This window comes from Esox lucius, chromosome 3 (assembly GCF_011004845.1).
Source record: "Esox lucius isolate fEsoLuc1 chromosome 3, fEsoLuc1.pri, whole genome shotgun sequence".
In the NCBI taxonomy this organism is placed as follows: domain Eukaryota; kingdom Metazoa; phylum Chordata; class Actinopteri; order Esociformes; family Esocidae; genus Esox; species Esox lucius.
Window position 1 is genome coordinate 33040876 of NC_047571.1, and position 15422 is coordinate 33056297.

Genomic DNA, 15422 nt, shown 5'->3' on the forward strand with positions numbered 1-15422 from the left:
CAATCAGGTACAAGGTGAGAGCGAAAACCTGCAGACACTCGGCCCTCCGTGGAACCGGTTTGACACCTGTGCCTTATGTGATCCCACATCATTGGAATTTGGGTTTCTTTGTGAACTGAATGGAATTTAATTGAAAAATGTAAATCAGTAGACCCACGTAACACAAGACTGAATCAGTAGTGTGAATGAACTACCGTCCTCATCTGTACAGAGGACAGACAGGGTCCAGAGATAAGGGGGCGTTACAACATGGTCATAATGAGTATCAGACTAGACAAACACACACAAACACACACACAAACACACACGCACACACAATCCTCCCACGTACTCTAACAGGTCTTAAAACTGAAATAGTCATCTGGGTGAATAACAACAAGAGCCAGTTCCAAGCCCTTGCTTCATCCATGAACAATGGCTGACTGACGATTCATCTGTGGGGAACGGATGACAAGTCTTGAGCCCCTTGCCACAGAGGAAATGTAATTCTGCGGCCGACTGGGGATCCTTATGCAAACTGAAATGAACAGACCGTCTTCGTGGGGAGAAACGTTGTTTGTTAATCTTTATTCCAACCAGAAGACCCAGTTATGCTCCAGGGACCATAAACAGAGCTTTGCCAGCAGCTTAAACATACGTTAATTTAGTTTTAATTGACATTTTCCACACTTCTTTTACCAGACAAGTTGATTGGAAACACATGCTGATTCGGAGCAATGACCAGGGACCAATGAGGACTAACAGCCCACACTGAACAACGGGGACTGGATCTAGCAACCTTTCCGATTACTGCTGAGATGCTCAACCAGCTAAGCCACCTGCCAAGGACGGAATAGTTCTATACTCTTTCAACAGCCTGAGTGTGGCCAGAGAGAGAACCTTCTCACTGATGGAGAGAGAAGAAGATAGGAGTGCAAGACTGAAAGAGGGAGGGATGGAGTTTGAGAGAGAGATTAGAGGATAAAAGAGGGAGGGTAAGATATATATATATATATAGAGAGAGAGGGCAAGAGGGTAGGAGGGAGAGAGAGGGTAACAAAGAGAGAGGGAGAGAGAGGGAGCAGAGTAAGAGGGGGAGATAAAAGGCTTGGATATATTCTAAAGGCCTTTCAGACTGTTGGGCCACAGTGAAGACCAGTGCTGGAAAGCTTCCATGTTCCACAGTGTCTCAGTGAGAACCGGCCCATGGCTGCTTAGCACACTCATTAACACCTCTACTAACTGATGCTTTCTGCAGACCGGATTCAGGGTTTTCATATGCTAACAACTTCGGTGTCATATTCAAGGCAAAACTGAGAGAGAGAGACAGAGAGAGAGGGACAGAGAATCATTCTTTCAGACATAAAGTCACCAGTTGTTGGCATACTTTATTTTATAAGTTAGATTGTTCAGGTGTTTTACATTACCAACTACACGTGTTTGTTTATCCTTGATAGAAACATTTTATACACAGGTCTCCTTGTGTGTGCGTTTGTATGTGTTGTATGTTTTTTTATTTATTTTTATAACTATGAACAAATTACTATAATGTATTCACTTAGGTTTGGTGGGTGTGGCTTAAGTGACATATTTAAAGGACAGTGGCCATGCTGACAGTTACCAAACACACAATCCCTCCCCCCTTTTCTAATTGGTTGTTCATTACAGAACTGTAACTGAACATTCTGGAATGTAAAACCATACTGAGCATATCCCTGGTTGCTGTCCTGTCAGGGTTGTAGCTGTGGCACAGTGTGTGTGTGTGTGTGTGTGTGTGTGTGTGTGTGTGTGTGTGTGTGGGTGTGTGTATGTGGTGTGTGTGTGTGAATTTGGTGTGTATGTGGTGTGTGTGTGTGTGTGTGTGTGAATGTGGTGTGTGTGTATGTGGTTTGTGTGTATATGTAGTGTGTGTGTGTGTGTGTGTGTGTTGGAGAAACACTGTGTGAAGCACTGTGAAGTGGCAGTGACAGCTGAAGGATAAACCCCAGTTAGAATGAGAGGCCATTTGTTTCCACGAGTCACAGGATATACAGCATTGGTCTGAAACCCCACTTCACTACTACAGACACAGGACGGTCTGAAACACAGCTTCACTACTACAGACACAGGACGGTCTGAAACACAGCTTCACTACTACAGACACAGGACGGTCTGAAACACAGCTTCACTACTACAGACACAGGACGGTCTGAAACACAGCTTCACTACTACAGACACAGGACGGTCTGAAACACAGCTTCACTACTACAGACACAGGACGGTCTGAAACACAGCTTCACTACTACAGACACAGGATGGTCTGAAACACAGCTTCACTACTACAGACACAGGACGGTCTGAAACACAGCTTCACTACTACAGACACAGGACGGTCTGAAATCCCCCTTCACTATTGCAAACACAGGACAGAAAAACTTCACGACGTTAGACAAAGGACTCTAACTATAGCCAGACAGCAGGAGAGACAATTTTTTACAAGACCTACCTGTGCGCTAGTACTCTGAACATGCTCTCTTCTGGTCATGCTCTCTTTTGCTAGGAGAAGGACATTATTCCCTCTAAGCCCACCTGCTGCTATGACAACTCCACAGGCATTGTTATCTCACCATTAAACCAGAGGTGCCAAACACACCCTGAGTATTGAGGATCTCTGAGTATTGAGGATATCGGAGGATATTGAGGATATCTGAGTATTGAGGATCTCTGAGTATTGAGGATATCGGAGGATATTGAGGATCTCTGAGTATTGAGGATCTCTAAGTATTGAGGATCTCTGAGGATACTGAAGACCTCCATTCAGTACAGGTCTACTGGGGTGGTGGAACCAGGAGGACTATGGGAGGGAAGCCGTCCTCTTCCTCAGGGGGGGAATTCAGCCAGGTGAGTGTTAGGTAGGTTGATCAGCAGTGATTTCTCAGATCTCAGACCCGGGGTAATAAAACAGGTAATAAGAGAAAACCTTAATATGACAATTAGAAAAATGCTGCTTTAAGATCTCAGGTATTCTTAGACGCTGACATGACAGAATATTATCTCCAATCGTTGTGGCCCTGAAACTGTGTGACTCTGGATTTGTGTGTGTTTGTGTGCACGCAAACAGTCTGGGACTGGAAACAAGATTGGGAAATTAATAACGAACATTGGAGACCAAACTAGCTAACATGTCCCATTCGTGCAGGTGAGTGTGGCCGACAGCAGACGGATGCCGGGTCGAGACCACAACCCCCCGGGGCTCTCCTCGGCCGCTGAGCAGATCCGCAGGGCCACCACCACTCACTTCGGCTACACCCACCTGAGCCTGGCCCAGCGTGGCCTGGGCGTGGCCCCCGCGGCACTCTGGGAGCTGGCAGAGCTGGAGAAGCTGAACCTGTCCCTGAACTGTCTCACCATCCTCCCAGCAGCCCTGGGGGCTCTGCAGAACCTGGTGGTGCTCAATCTGTGGGGGAACCGTCTCACCAGTCTGCCGCCAGAGATTGGCCTTTTGAGAAGACTCAGAGTGCTGTTTGCCTACCGCAACCACCTCAACGAGGTCAGAAGCTGTGCCTCGGGTTTCTTGACTCATCACACATGATAATGGTGGTAGCCAGTGACAACAATGGTAGCTAGTGATAATGGTGGTAGCTAGTGATCATGGTGGTAGCTCGTGATCATGATTGTGGCTAGTGATAATGGTAGTAGCTAGTGATAATGATGGTAACTAGTGATTATGATGTTAGCTAGTGATAATGGTGGTAGCTAGTGATCATGATGGTAGCTAGTGATAATAATGTTAGCTAGTGATCATGATGGTAGCTAGTGATCATGATGGTAGCTAGTGATAATAATGTTAGCTAGTGATCATGATGGTAGCTAGTGATCATGATGGTAGCTAGTGATTATGATGGTAGCTAGTGATCATGATGGTAGCTAGTGATAATGATGTTAGCTAGTGATCATGATGGTTGCTAGTTTCAATTAGTCATATGACAAAACATAAGTAAAAGCAGATTTAACCAAACTTGGAAACTAATGCATTTGTTGTAAATGGCAATAATACGATCTAACCAATGTTAACGTATTGAATGTATGTCGAAATAACAAGGTACCTGAAGAGCTGGGTTCCTGCACTAGACTCGAGGTTCTCAGTCTGGCTAATAACCAGATCACAGGATTGCCCAACAGTCTGGCTACCATGAGGAACCTGACCAAACTGAATCTCAGCTACAACCAAATGGCTCACATCCCAACCTGTGTCTACAGGTAAATATAATCTATAACAAAAAGGTCCCCAAATCCACATGTCTACAGGTAAATATAATCTATAACAAAAAGGTCCCCAAGTCCACATGTCTACAGGTAAATATAATCTATAACTAAAAGGTCCCCAAGTCCACATGTCTACAGGTAAATATCAGCAACAACTAAATGGTTTTATTCTCCACTGGCCTAAAAGTAAATATCAGGTACAACCAAATGGTTCCCATCCCCACCTGTCTACAGGTAAATACAATCTAAAAAGAAATTTCTTCAAACTCCACTTACCTAAAGGATAAATATCCGCTGCAACTAAATTGTTCCAATCTCCACCTGCCTAAAAGTATATATCAAGTACAACCAAATTGCTCCCATCTCCGCCTGTCTACAGGTAATATTCAGCTACCAAAAAATGGTTCCAATCTCCATCTACATACAGGTAAATCTCGCTTACAGCTAAATTGTTCCAATCGCTACAGGTAAATATCACCAACAACCAAATGGTTCCTTTCTCTACCTGTCTACAAGTAAATCTACGATAAAACCAAATTGTTCCCATCTCCACCTGTCTACAGGTAAATATCAGATATATCCAAATTGTTCCCATCTCCACCTGTCTACAAGTAAATCTACGATAAAACCAAATTGTTCCCATCTCCACCTGTCTACAGGTAAATATCAGACATAACCAAATAGTTCCCATCTCCACCTGTCTACAGGTAAATATCAGATATAACAAAGTTTTTCCACCCTCTCTCTCCCCGTCTTTCACCCTGTCTCTTTCTTTCTCTCTCACTTGTATGACAATGATCTCTCCAAACACAGCATGAAGGGTCTGGAATTTCTTCACCTGGCCTGTAATCGTCTAGAGAACATAGCAGATCAGATCCAGGACCTGGTGAATCTCAAGATCCTCATTGTTGAGGGGAACTCAATCCACTGCCTGCCCAAGACCCTCTGCTTCATGGAATCTCTAGAGCTTCTCAACGTGGACTTCAATGACCTCCAAAGCGTCCCAGGAGAGATGTACCTACTCAACAGGTTAAGATATGAATTACTGCCAATGCCCACTGTTATCAATTAATAGTTCAACAGGGCGCAAACTGAGAATTACAATTAACAATTTTAAATGTTCACATTTCTTTGCCATGATATATCAATTGTCATTGATCTAATGTTTTCCAAGTGACTTTATGTTATCTTTCTTAGCTACATGTATTTCATTATTATATATGCTGTTATAAATGCCCCACCACCCAGAAATGTATATTACTCTGAAATAGTGTATGGTTACTAAGCAACCTGGCGCAGGTTAAAAGGTGGACAAAACACACATTCTGTTATTTCTGACCCATCAGTCTGAACGTTTATTTTGTCATTGAGCTGGGATCATAGATGAGCAGTAGTTCTGTTATAGGTATAAATTATTTTTTTTAATCCTACATTAGCATCAAAAGTTCGATGGCACTAAGCTAAAGCATCTGAAGAATTGTCAAATGATGGATCCTTTTTTATATTAGCGCCTCCCAGAAAACAAGTGCAATGATAATGGTAGCTAGCTATCATTAAAGGCATTTTGTTTTGTCCTGTGTAGGTTGGGGGAGCTAGCAATCATTAAAGGAGTGTAGTTTTTTCCTGTGTTGGTTAAGGAAGCTGTGTTTTCCTCCGGTGTTGATCAGGGAAGCTAGCGATCAATAAAGCTGTGTGTATTTTTCCTGTGTTGATCAGGGAAGCTAGCGATCATTAAAGCTGTGTTTATTTTTCCTGTGTTGATCAGGGAAGCTAGCAATCATTAAAGCTGTGTGTATTTTCCTCCTGTGTTGATCAGGGAAGCTAGCAATCAATAAAGCTGTGTGTATTTTTCCTGTGTTGATCAGGGAAGCTAGCAATCAATAAAGCTGTGTGTATTTTTCCTGTGTTGATCAGGGAAGCTAGCAATCAATAAAGCTGTGTGTATTTTTCCTGTGTTGATCAGGGAAGCTAGCAATCAATAAAGCTCTGTGTTTTCCTCCTGTGTTGATCAGGGAAGCAAGCGATCATTAAAGCTGTGTTTATTTTTCCTGTGTTGATCAGGGAAGCTAGCAATCAATAAAGCTGTGTGTATTTTTCCTGTGTTGATCAGGGAAGCTAGCAATCAATAAAGCTGTGTGTATTTTTCCTGTGTTGATCAGGGAAGCTAGCAATCAATAAAGCTCTGTGTTTTCCTCCTGTGTTGATCAGGGAAGCAAGCGATCATTAAAGCTGTGTTTATTTTTCCTGTGTTGATCAGGGAAGCTAGAAATTAATAAAGCTGTGTGTATTTTTCCTGTGTTGATCAGGGAAGCTAGCGATCACTAAAGCTGTGTGTATTTTTCCTGTGTTGATTAGGGAAGCTAGCGATCATTAAAGCCATGTGTATTTTTCCTGTGTTGATCAGGGAAGCTAGCAATCAATAAAGCTGTGTGTATTTTTCCTGTGTAAGTCAGGGAGGACAGTGATCATTAAAGATGTGTGGTTTTGTCCTGTGCAGGTTGGGGAAGCTAGCATGCCATCCTATGGATAAGGGACTACACATTGTCCACAATCCTCTACTCAAGCCCATCCAGGAGATACTACAAGGAGGCCTGAACGCACTGTTCAACTATCTAAAACCTGGCTAAGAACAGCCAAAGTGTTTGTGTGAGAGACAGAGTGAATGTGTTGTAGCTGTATTGCTGGTGGCAAATAAGCTAACCCTAATTGTGAGCATGCAGGGATCAATGTGAAAAATCCCTGTGGTCACAGGACTCACCCAAAGACAAGACTTTATCTGGAAAATCTGTTCTGGTGAACTAAGAAACCAAGATTATCTCTGGGTGCCGAAGATTACCAGGATCATGAAGGACGTACATGTATGAACATACCTAATTAGCTTGATCAGCCAGGCTGACAATGCCCTGACCACTGATGAGTGACCAGGTATGGTATAGCACATTATACTCTCAATAGTTAAGTATAATATGGTCTTTTACTATTCAACACTAACATGGTCGGATAAAATCACGTTTACCTTCGTTTTCCTTGTCATGTTTAATATTAAATGTCGTTCATAATCTTTGATTAAGGTATACATTCACAGTTCATGTTTTGGGGATACTGTGAGGGTTGGGGTGGAGTTTATCCTCAGCACAGAGTCTTTTCGGGGGTTGGTCATGACGATCAGGTTTGGCTTGGGCCGAGGACATGTAGGCAACAATCAATATGGTGGTGGTGCTTGTTAAAGGTTTCAATAAACCCTCAGCTCAGAGACCAGGAAGACCTCTTCACCAGCAATGACTCACCTCATCAAGCGCCTTTCTTGATCTTCTTCAGTGCCAAGCTAACAGGTGTAATCAGGAGGGCATGCCCTGGCACACACTGAACCATGTTGTTTCATGACTGGAAGTGCGTTGTGTAGAAAAACTGAATGGCCTGGCACTGACACTGTTGGCGAAGGACACCTTAGATCTGACCCAGGTTTAGGTCAGCGACAGTCAGTTGTTCCCTAATGCGTGACCCCACGATTATGACCCCAACTGGACCACGCAATCAGCTGCCATGACACGTGTGAGTGAGGGAGAGATATATTTACAATGACGGCCTGGCGAAGGACCCTGTGCAATTGCACAAAGTAACTTTTAAGTTGCATTCTGGAATGTGGGTTCGAGCCTCATTGCGAGCCAAATCAGGAGGAAGTGGCTGTCGCTGAACAAGCGATTTGTGTGTGTGTGCAACCAGCATATGTGCCCAGGTTAAGCAGTAGACAGCTGCAGTGATGTCTCTGTTGGATGACTGTCAACTCACTGAACCAATGGCTTTCCTACTGATAGAATCTAGGAGTGAGTGTGTCTGCTAGTCCTGTCAAATCATAAATGACTGTGAGAAATTGAAAAACTCATTACTCTTAAGATTTATTCATCAGCTATATTAAATACATAGTGTGTTTTCTGCAGTTCATAGTATAAGCACTGTCTTTGTAACCATATATCTATTGAGAACACAGCATTGTTGAATACTCAATTCTGATTGGTTGGCAATATATTTAAGACTGCATTTACAGAGTTTTATCTGTGTATAAGCAGTCAGTTGGGAAGACACTATGACCTCTGCTGGCAGCATGCCGTAACTACATTATATTTGACCTCTTCAAGACTGAAGACTTTTCTTCTATCTCTCTCTCTTTTCTCTTTCTATCTCACTCTGTTTGTCTGTTTTATTCTCTTCCTCAATTACACACTTGGGGACACACATACACACACACTGGAAGATGCACACCTAAGACATAACCATTACCAAAAAATCTACCATAAACCTAACCCTAAACTTAAACTCAAAAACAAATTGTAGGCCTATGCCTAAACTCAACCAAGCCCTAAGGACCTAAACATAAACAATAAGGTCTAAGCCTAAAACTAACCCCAATTCTAACACTATGCCCAAATGTATGTTATTCCCTAAACCTAAACACTTAACCAATAACCACTAAGAGGGAAATCCCAGTTTCCCTAGTGGGGACCTGCCAAAAACCTTGTGGGGACCGATTATTGCCTGGTTGTTTTTTTTTCTTTTTGTCAGGTCACCCACATGTACACATTGATGTGGATCACACACAATTATACACAAATACACACAAGCACTCACACAACACATTTGCATGTACACATGCGTGTGCATGCATGGAAACACATCTATGAGAAATGAATCCCTCCAGTCTAAGACCTTTAGAAGGCACATAATGGCACATAATGAGAAAAAAGTTCAAGGATTATAAATAAGTTCCTTGATGTCCATCAGACGTGCTGTACTCATAATTGGTGTCAGACCACAGCTGTTACAACAGACATTGTGGATTCAATTAATGGGGTTAGCTTTTTTCTTCAAAGGAGAATGAACACTATCCTATTGCATTTTAGTGTTTTTAGCCACAGACTGTAAGTTTGGATGGAGAGAATACGGAGTTGTGAGGGGTCCTGAACCCTGGTCTCCCGCGGGGTCAGCCATGAGAATGGATTGGCACTGAACGCAACTCCTCAGGTTTCACCGGGAGAGGAGTTCCTTTCTGGACATATAAAAGTACTGTCTTGAAAACCAGTGATCATTCAATGTATTACTGTGGCAGTGTATACGTGTGTGTGTGTGTGTGTGTGTGTGTCGGTTTTCTCAAATGCAAACACAATGCAAGTGGACCCAAAAGGGGTTTGCCAGGGGTTCAAGTGTTACCAATATATGTATATATATCATGCGGTTGGCACACAATTACTCTCTGTTCCTCTTACGTTATGAATATCAAAAGGTCATGGCGAATAATGCTGTATGTATGACTAGCTGTTTAGCCAGTGGCTCCTGAGAAAGGTCAATATGCTCCAGTGGTGAGTTAAGACGATATCAACATGTCAATGTGACAGATCACCCAGTCTCACCCTGGGTATGCAGGATAAACATCAGAACGTCACGGTTAAGACACGGCGTTGATTCGTACCGGTTGAGCAAAGTGTTATGAGTTTGGAGAGGATTAAAACAGAAATTGAAATGAGCGCCTGGCACAGGGATAGAACCGATGATCCTTTGAGCTGCAGCTCACGGTATGTGCCATCCTTCTATCCTGACAGCCCTGTAACAAGCCTTGCTTTAGGATGATAATTGACATGTTGCTGCAAGTGAGCAGGGTTAAATGCTCTCCAAGATTTTCCCGCGGACGAGGATAAACGTCTAAGACAGCGCTGGAACTGGCGTCGTCCGACATAACGTTGTTTCTTCCCCGGATGTGTATTGTCTCCGAGACGGACAGAATATCATTTTCAAAAGGCCTCACATTTTACTCTCTTACCAGACGTTATTATCCAGAGAAACTGTCAGTTAGCCACACTGGATAAAGCCTTTTTGGTTGTTCTAAACGGCACCCTATAAGAGCAGTCCTTTTCAGCAGAGTTCTATGGGCCCTGGTAAAAAGCAGTGCACTAAAAAGCCAAAAGGGTGCAATTTTGACCGCGGTGGCTATGTTTGTTAGACTATCCAATTGTGAAAATTACAAATGTTAATACTCTCTAATCCTCTGATCAAATTCACCTCGTCTTCCTCCCAATCAGTAAAATGACATTCAGGTCTGGTTGTTTTTTAATGTCTCTATGCCCCCTGCAATCACACATCATCAACCTCCCAAAAGGTTAGAGACAGGAAAAAACAAACCTCACCCCCATCACATGGCTCCACAACGATCACGGGTCAGTGGCCCTGTTCAAGATACAAAAACACATTGGATCATAAGTGAATTGCACATAAAAAATGAGTCATGGTGGACAAATGGAAGGTGAGTTGTTGATCAATCAGTCTGCAGTTTTTTGGTCCTCTTGAACATGTCGGGTTTAGTCTCTCTGTGTGTGTTGTCTGTGCAATTGTGTATGTGTGTGCGTATGCGTGTGTGCGTGTGTGTTTATCACACAATATCATGACAGTCAGAGACCGAGAGAGAACCAATGTGAAGAGGTGTCTTTCATCAGCGTTGTAAATGACACAATCAGATCCCCACTGTTCCCTGCATTGGCTGTGTGTCTGAGTGTGTGTGTGTGTGTGTGTGTGTGTCTGTGTGTGTGTGTGTCTGTGTGTGTCTGAGTGTGTGTGTGTCTGTGTGTGTGTGTGTGTGTGTCTGAGTGTGTGTGTGTGTCTGTGTGTGTGTGTGTCTGAGTGTGTGTGTGTCTGTGTGTGTGTGTGTGTGTGTCTGAGCGATAGAGAGTGGAGGCATCAACTCCCCACTGTTCTCCAGTCATCGTGTGTGTGTGTGTTTGTGTGGTGGTGGTGGTGGTAGTGTGTGTGTGTGTGAGTGTGTGTTTGTGTGTGTTTGTTTGTGTGATGGCGTAGTGTGAGTGTGTGTGTGTATGTGCAAACATCAGTTCCCCACTGTTCTCCACTTGTAATAAAGTCATACAATTATGATTGTGTGGCCTCCTGTTTTCTATGTTTATTATCATCACACAGACAGACAGACAAACACACACACACAAACAGACACACACTACTATCACCACCACACACACACACACACACACACACAAACAGACAAAGACAAACAAACAGACACATTAGACCTGATATAATCTCTTACGTCGTATAACCTATTAGTGTGACATAGAAAATTCACCATTTCCCTGATCACCTTCTGGTACACAGGAAGACAAAAACACAGACAGACTGACAGGGACAGCCGGTCAGTCAGACACAGAGAGAGAAACGGAGAGAGAGAGAAACAGGTAAAGAGACAGGGGGAGAGATGGAGTAAGCAAGTCAGAGAGCAAGAATGGAGGGAGCGAAACAGAGAAAGAAAGAGACTGAGTGAGCAAGACCGGGAGAGTGAGAGATGAAGTTAAAAAGACAGTGAGAGATGGATTGTGGGAGATAGGGACAGATGAAGTGAGGGAGAGAGAGAGAGAGCTAAAGTGTGATAGGTAGAGAGAAACCTTGATGCCATATTACAGTGTTCCGGTTGAAATAATGGTCAAAAACAAACGTGACTAATATCCAGGCGTATCATCCTTGATACTCTTATATTTGTCATTGCATTCTAATTAGGAATGGAAACAAATGCAGTATGTAACACTAACTGGTATATAGATGTTGTTGTGTACAGCATGGACAACATCGTTAACACACATGTAGCTCATACATGCACACACACTTCAAGACAATCCACAAATGAGACATAATTGAACAATCGCACAACAGAGTGCATAAGGGAAATAACAGTAATAACAGTAAACAGTATACAGTGGGATGGTGCTTTTTCATGTGTGAAGACCTCATGGAACGGGTCTGGAACGGGTCTCTCAATGCTGGAGTAGTCACGTGGGTTGCGTCATACAGTACACGATCATTAGGTTTTCTATATATGAATGCACGTTCATTAGGTTTCTATATTTGATCCCCCTTTCTGGGGGATCAAAACATGAGATCTGGACACACACACACATATATGAACGTGGTGGGGGTGCAGTTTGGGTAAATGTGGAGAGAACATTATTTTACAAAAATAGTGTGACAGAGATAAGAGATGAGACCGTGATTAATTTGATTAAGCTAGCAGGTATGACCCAATCCAAGAAGACAGGTTATCAAAAGGTATTCACTAATGCACTAACGTCTCTTTCACACCCTTTGGACACCTGTTCATCTGCTATTACCAAAGTTAGGAGATGTGTATTGGTTGTAGCCTGCTTGCTGTAAAATCTGCTAGCCTGTGTTATTTGTCAAATCAAAATCACATTTATTTTATACAGCCCTTTTTACATCAACAGTTGACACAAAGGGCTTTTCCAAACACCCAGCCTAAAACCTCAAAGAACAAGCTACAAAAGGGTTGAGGCAGTGGCTAGGAAAAACTCCCTAATAGGGTCTAAACTTAGGAAGAAACCTAGAGACGAACTATGGCTATGAGAGGTGGCCAGAAATGTTCTGACTGTGTTGGATGAACATTTTAACAGTACAAATGTGTGTATCCTTTTTAACTAGCCAAGTCAACTACCTACAGCAATAGTACTGCGATTAATAAAATACATGACTTCACTTGAAAAAACATATTGTCCAGAACCATGCCATGTCGTCTCCTATGGCCGTGTGGACGTCCTCAATGTAGACAAGCAGTCGAGAGTGAGTGTAAAACTGCATAACTGATTCAAAACCCTGATGGGGGAGTAGGATGTAAGGGTACACCAACACCTTGCTTTCCCGCGTTCCAAACGGTTTGTGCCTGGCGCGTGCCAGCACATTCAGTCAGTGTCAGTCGGTTAGAACTCTAATACACCCTCTACCGGGGAGAGAGAGCGCGCGGACAGCACAGGGAGCTCGCGTAACGGAACCCAGTCTATCCTCCCCGCGTAATACCGGAGTGCAGAGATTCCTCCCCGCGCCAAGTCTGTTGGAAGTCGAAGAGGAGCCGTTGTTGCTAAACACACCGACACAAGGAAAGACACGAAAGGAGGAGGGAGAAGAAAACAGTTGTATCATAAATCGATTAGATGCCAACTATAGGAAGGCAGATATTCAACTTGTGACAGACATAAGAAGAGTTTTCTCGCTCCACAGTTAACCCCGCTACCGGGGGTTAACACAACGGCTGTTCTTGTCGACATGGATAAAGTTATACGCTGTCTCTTGGCTGCTATTAGCTTGCTGTTAACGGTTCGAGGAGAACTCTATAAAGGTAAGACTTTATTCACTTCAAATTCAACGGTTTAGAATCCTCACAGGTAGCCAGTATGTTAAACACCAGTCAGTCAACGGCCATAGCACATAGTCTATACATCGACAGTTTCCTCAGTTAACTCGTCATAGTTTATGTGGCTTCGTAAATACATCTTGCAACAGTTTACAGTATATTGTTTATATTATTGACATACTGTTTTATTTAAATGGGACCTCTGCAGTTCCAGATGCTTGATACCGACTGCCCGGAACTACCGTTAACGATACGCACCGCCAGCCGTAATAACTTGTAAGCTAATGTGATTAACCTGAAGTGATCCTGCCACTTGACTTCAAAACTGAGGGCTTCTATTTCCGTTAGCTAGCCTACTTGTGTTGTTTTGGTCATTCTCTTACTTGTTATGGTAGTATAAGCTATCGTTTTATAGCCTACTGTTTAATTCCCCGTGGATACTTTGCAATGCACGGGTTGCCAGTTTGGGCGCGCTCTCCATAAGAGCACCCATTCCTCCCGGTCGCCCTAATCAACTTAAGCATACTGTACAATTTATATATTTTTTTCTACTTTTGTATATTTTTGTGTGGAATCTTTAGGACTCATAGTCATCTATCAGTTCGTAGATGAGAGATTAAAACCAATGTAAATATCACATTCAATAATTTAATCAATTTGTTTGCATCAACACATCTTAATGCACTGATTTAATTTAGTTATGTTTTTAAGGCCGTGTTGTGAAACTGTTTCTTATCAATCATCGTTAGGTGTTAACGGACCAAATGAATGTTTGTTTGAGCATTAACGGGCGACAATGTGTGGGTAGACTAGGCACCCTTCCCAATGAAAGGCAATATACCAATAAATAATGTGGTAGGTTATCGGTTAATGAACATAATAGCAGCTTCCGTTGAGTTTTCTGATTTAACTTAGTTTTGTTTAGACTGTGTGGAAGGGTAGAACTTATATGCGTTTAACTGGCCGAATGAGATGAAGTCGGTCCGTGCGTTATGACAAGTGTCATGTGTTATAGCAGACTTCAATTACCAGATACATTAAACAATTCTAGCAACATTTTATGTTGTAGTCATACTGGTATCAGCAGCTTTTTTGGGGCTTAATATGGCAGATTTACAGACATTTTTCATGGTCTCTTTATGGGAAGTTGTCATGCACAGAATACAACTTTTGAATGTGATTTATGTCTAAACTTGCCCTAATATATGTATTTCATTGTATTTTTTCCTGCCTTGTAGTCGGGCTCAGTAAACGTTTTCCTGCACCTATTGAATAAATGTGCATAAAATTGAAACAACAAATCATGTTTTTTGTTCATTAGGTTGGCTAGAACTAGCTGTTACTGTGTTGTCCTCTCTTACACATTTTGCTGCCTTATCTGAAGCCGGAGTAGAGGTTCCCCGATCCTACCCAGAGGGGACATTAAACGGTGTTATTCCGCTCCTAAAAGGGGTCCTTTCGGATGTCTGTCTGGACACAATGACTCTTGTGTGTCACCAGGGCATTATGTTCAGTCCGATCAATAACCATACGAATAGTAACGGCAGCTAGAGCCTAAGGGGATGGTGTTTAATGCTAGCCCCCACATCACATTATTCAAAAGCTTTCACATTAAGAGCTACACCAGGGTTTTTACAAACACTGATTCCACTGGATAACTGTGAGTATGTCAGAGAGGTTAGCCGTCTGATGTCTTAAGCTTTCTTAGGGTTCTGGATGGAGTATGTTTCATAAGGTTTTTCACACAAAATATGTATTTGTGACATTTTATCATTGTGTTTTTGACACATTTTCAACCAATTATTTTTTTTCAACCAAAGGTGTATTTTCGGTATTTTAAAAAAAACATTGTTCATAGGTTGTGGACGGATAGACCGAGCTGAAGTCAGACGAGTCTTGAACCTGTGAGGGTGCAGTTCCTCTGATTCCCTGATGGGGGCAGCATGGTACACTTGTTAAAATCCTCAGGCGTCTGACGTTCTCCCGTGCGATAAAAGGGCCCTAACGC

At 42.7% G+C, this 15422-nt stretch overlaps 2 protein-coding genes across 11 annotated transcripts in view; both read left to right on the plus strand.

Moving 5' to 3' along the window:
• The first annotated feature begins 1890 nt into the window (after positions 1-1890).
• On the plus strand, positions 1891-7934 carry LOC105030783 (leucine-rich repeat-containing protein 30). The gene is made up of 5 exons (XM_010904865.5): positions 1891-2859; positions 3158-3508; positions 4061-4218; positions 5038-5253; positions 6722-7934. Exons 1-5 carry the CDS (start codon positions 2815-2817, stop codon positions 6849-6851), a joined length of 900 nt encoding a protein of 299 aa, XP_010903167.4. The 5' UTR covers positions 1891-2814; the 3' UTR covers positions 6852-7934.
• A 5078-nt stretch (positions 7935-13012) lies between these two features.
• The window catches only part of LOC105010317 (protein tyrosine phosphatase receptor type M), a 254489-nt gene continuing 252079 nt past the window's right edge, over positions 13013-15422 (plus strand). For all 10 annotated transcript variants that reach the window (XM_029119022.2, XM_029119023.2, XM_029119024.2 and 7 more), the window contains exon 1: positions 13013-13399. In XM_029119022.2, the coding sequence (XP_028974855.2) occupies positions 13327-13399 (73 nt within the window). In that variant the 5' untranslated portion in view covers positions 13013-13326. The remainder of the gene's footprint in view (positions 13400-15422) is intronic.

Excerpts from the sequence above, each read along its gene's own strand:
- LOC105030783 (XM_010904865.5), top strand. The coding sequence starts at position 2,815 with ATGGGAGGGAAGCCGTCCTCTTCCTCAGGGGGGGAATTCAGCCAG. Across the intron at positions 2,860-3,157 it reads CAGGGGGGGAATTCAGCCAG|GTGAGTGTGGCCGACAGCAG; the intron begins GTGAGTGTTAGG and ends CCATTCGTGCAG. Across the intron at positions 4,219-5,037 it reads ATCCCAACCTGTGTCTACAG|CATGAAGGGTCTGGAATTTC; the intron begins GTAAATATAATC and ends CTCCAAACACAG.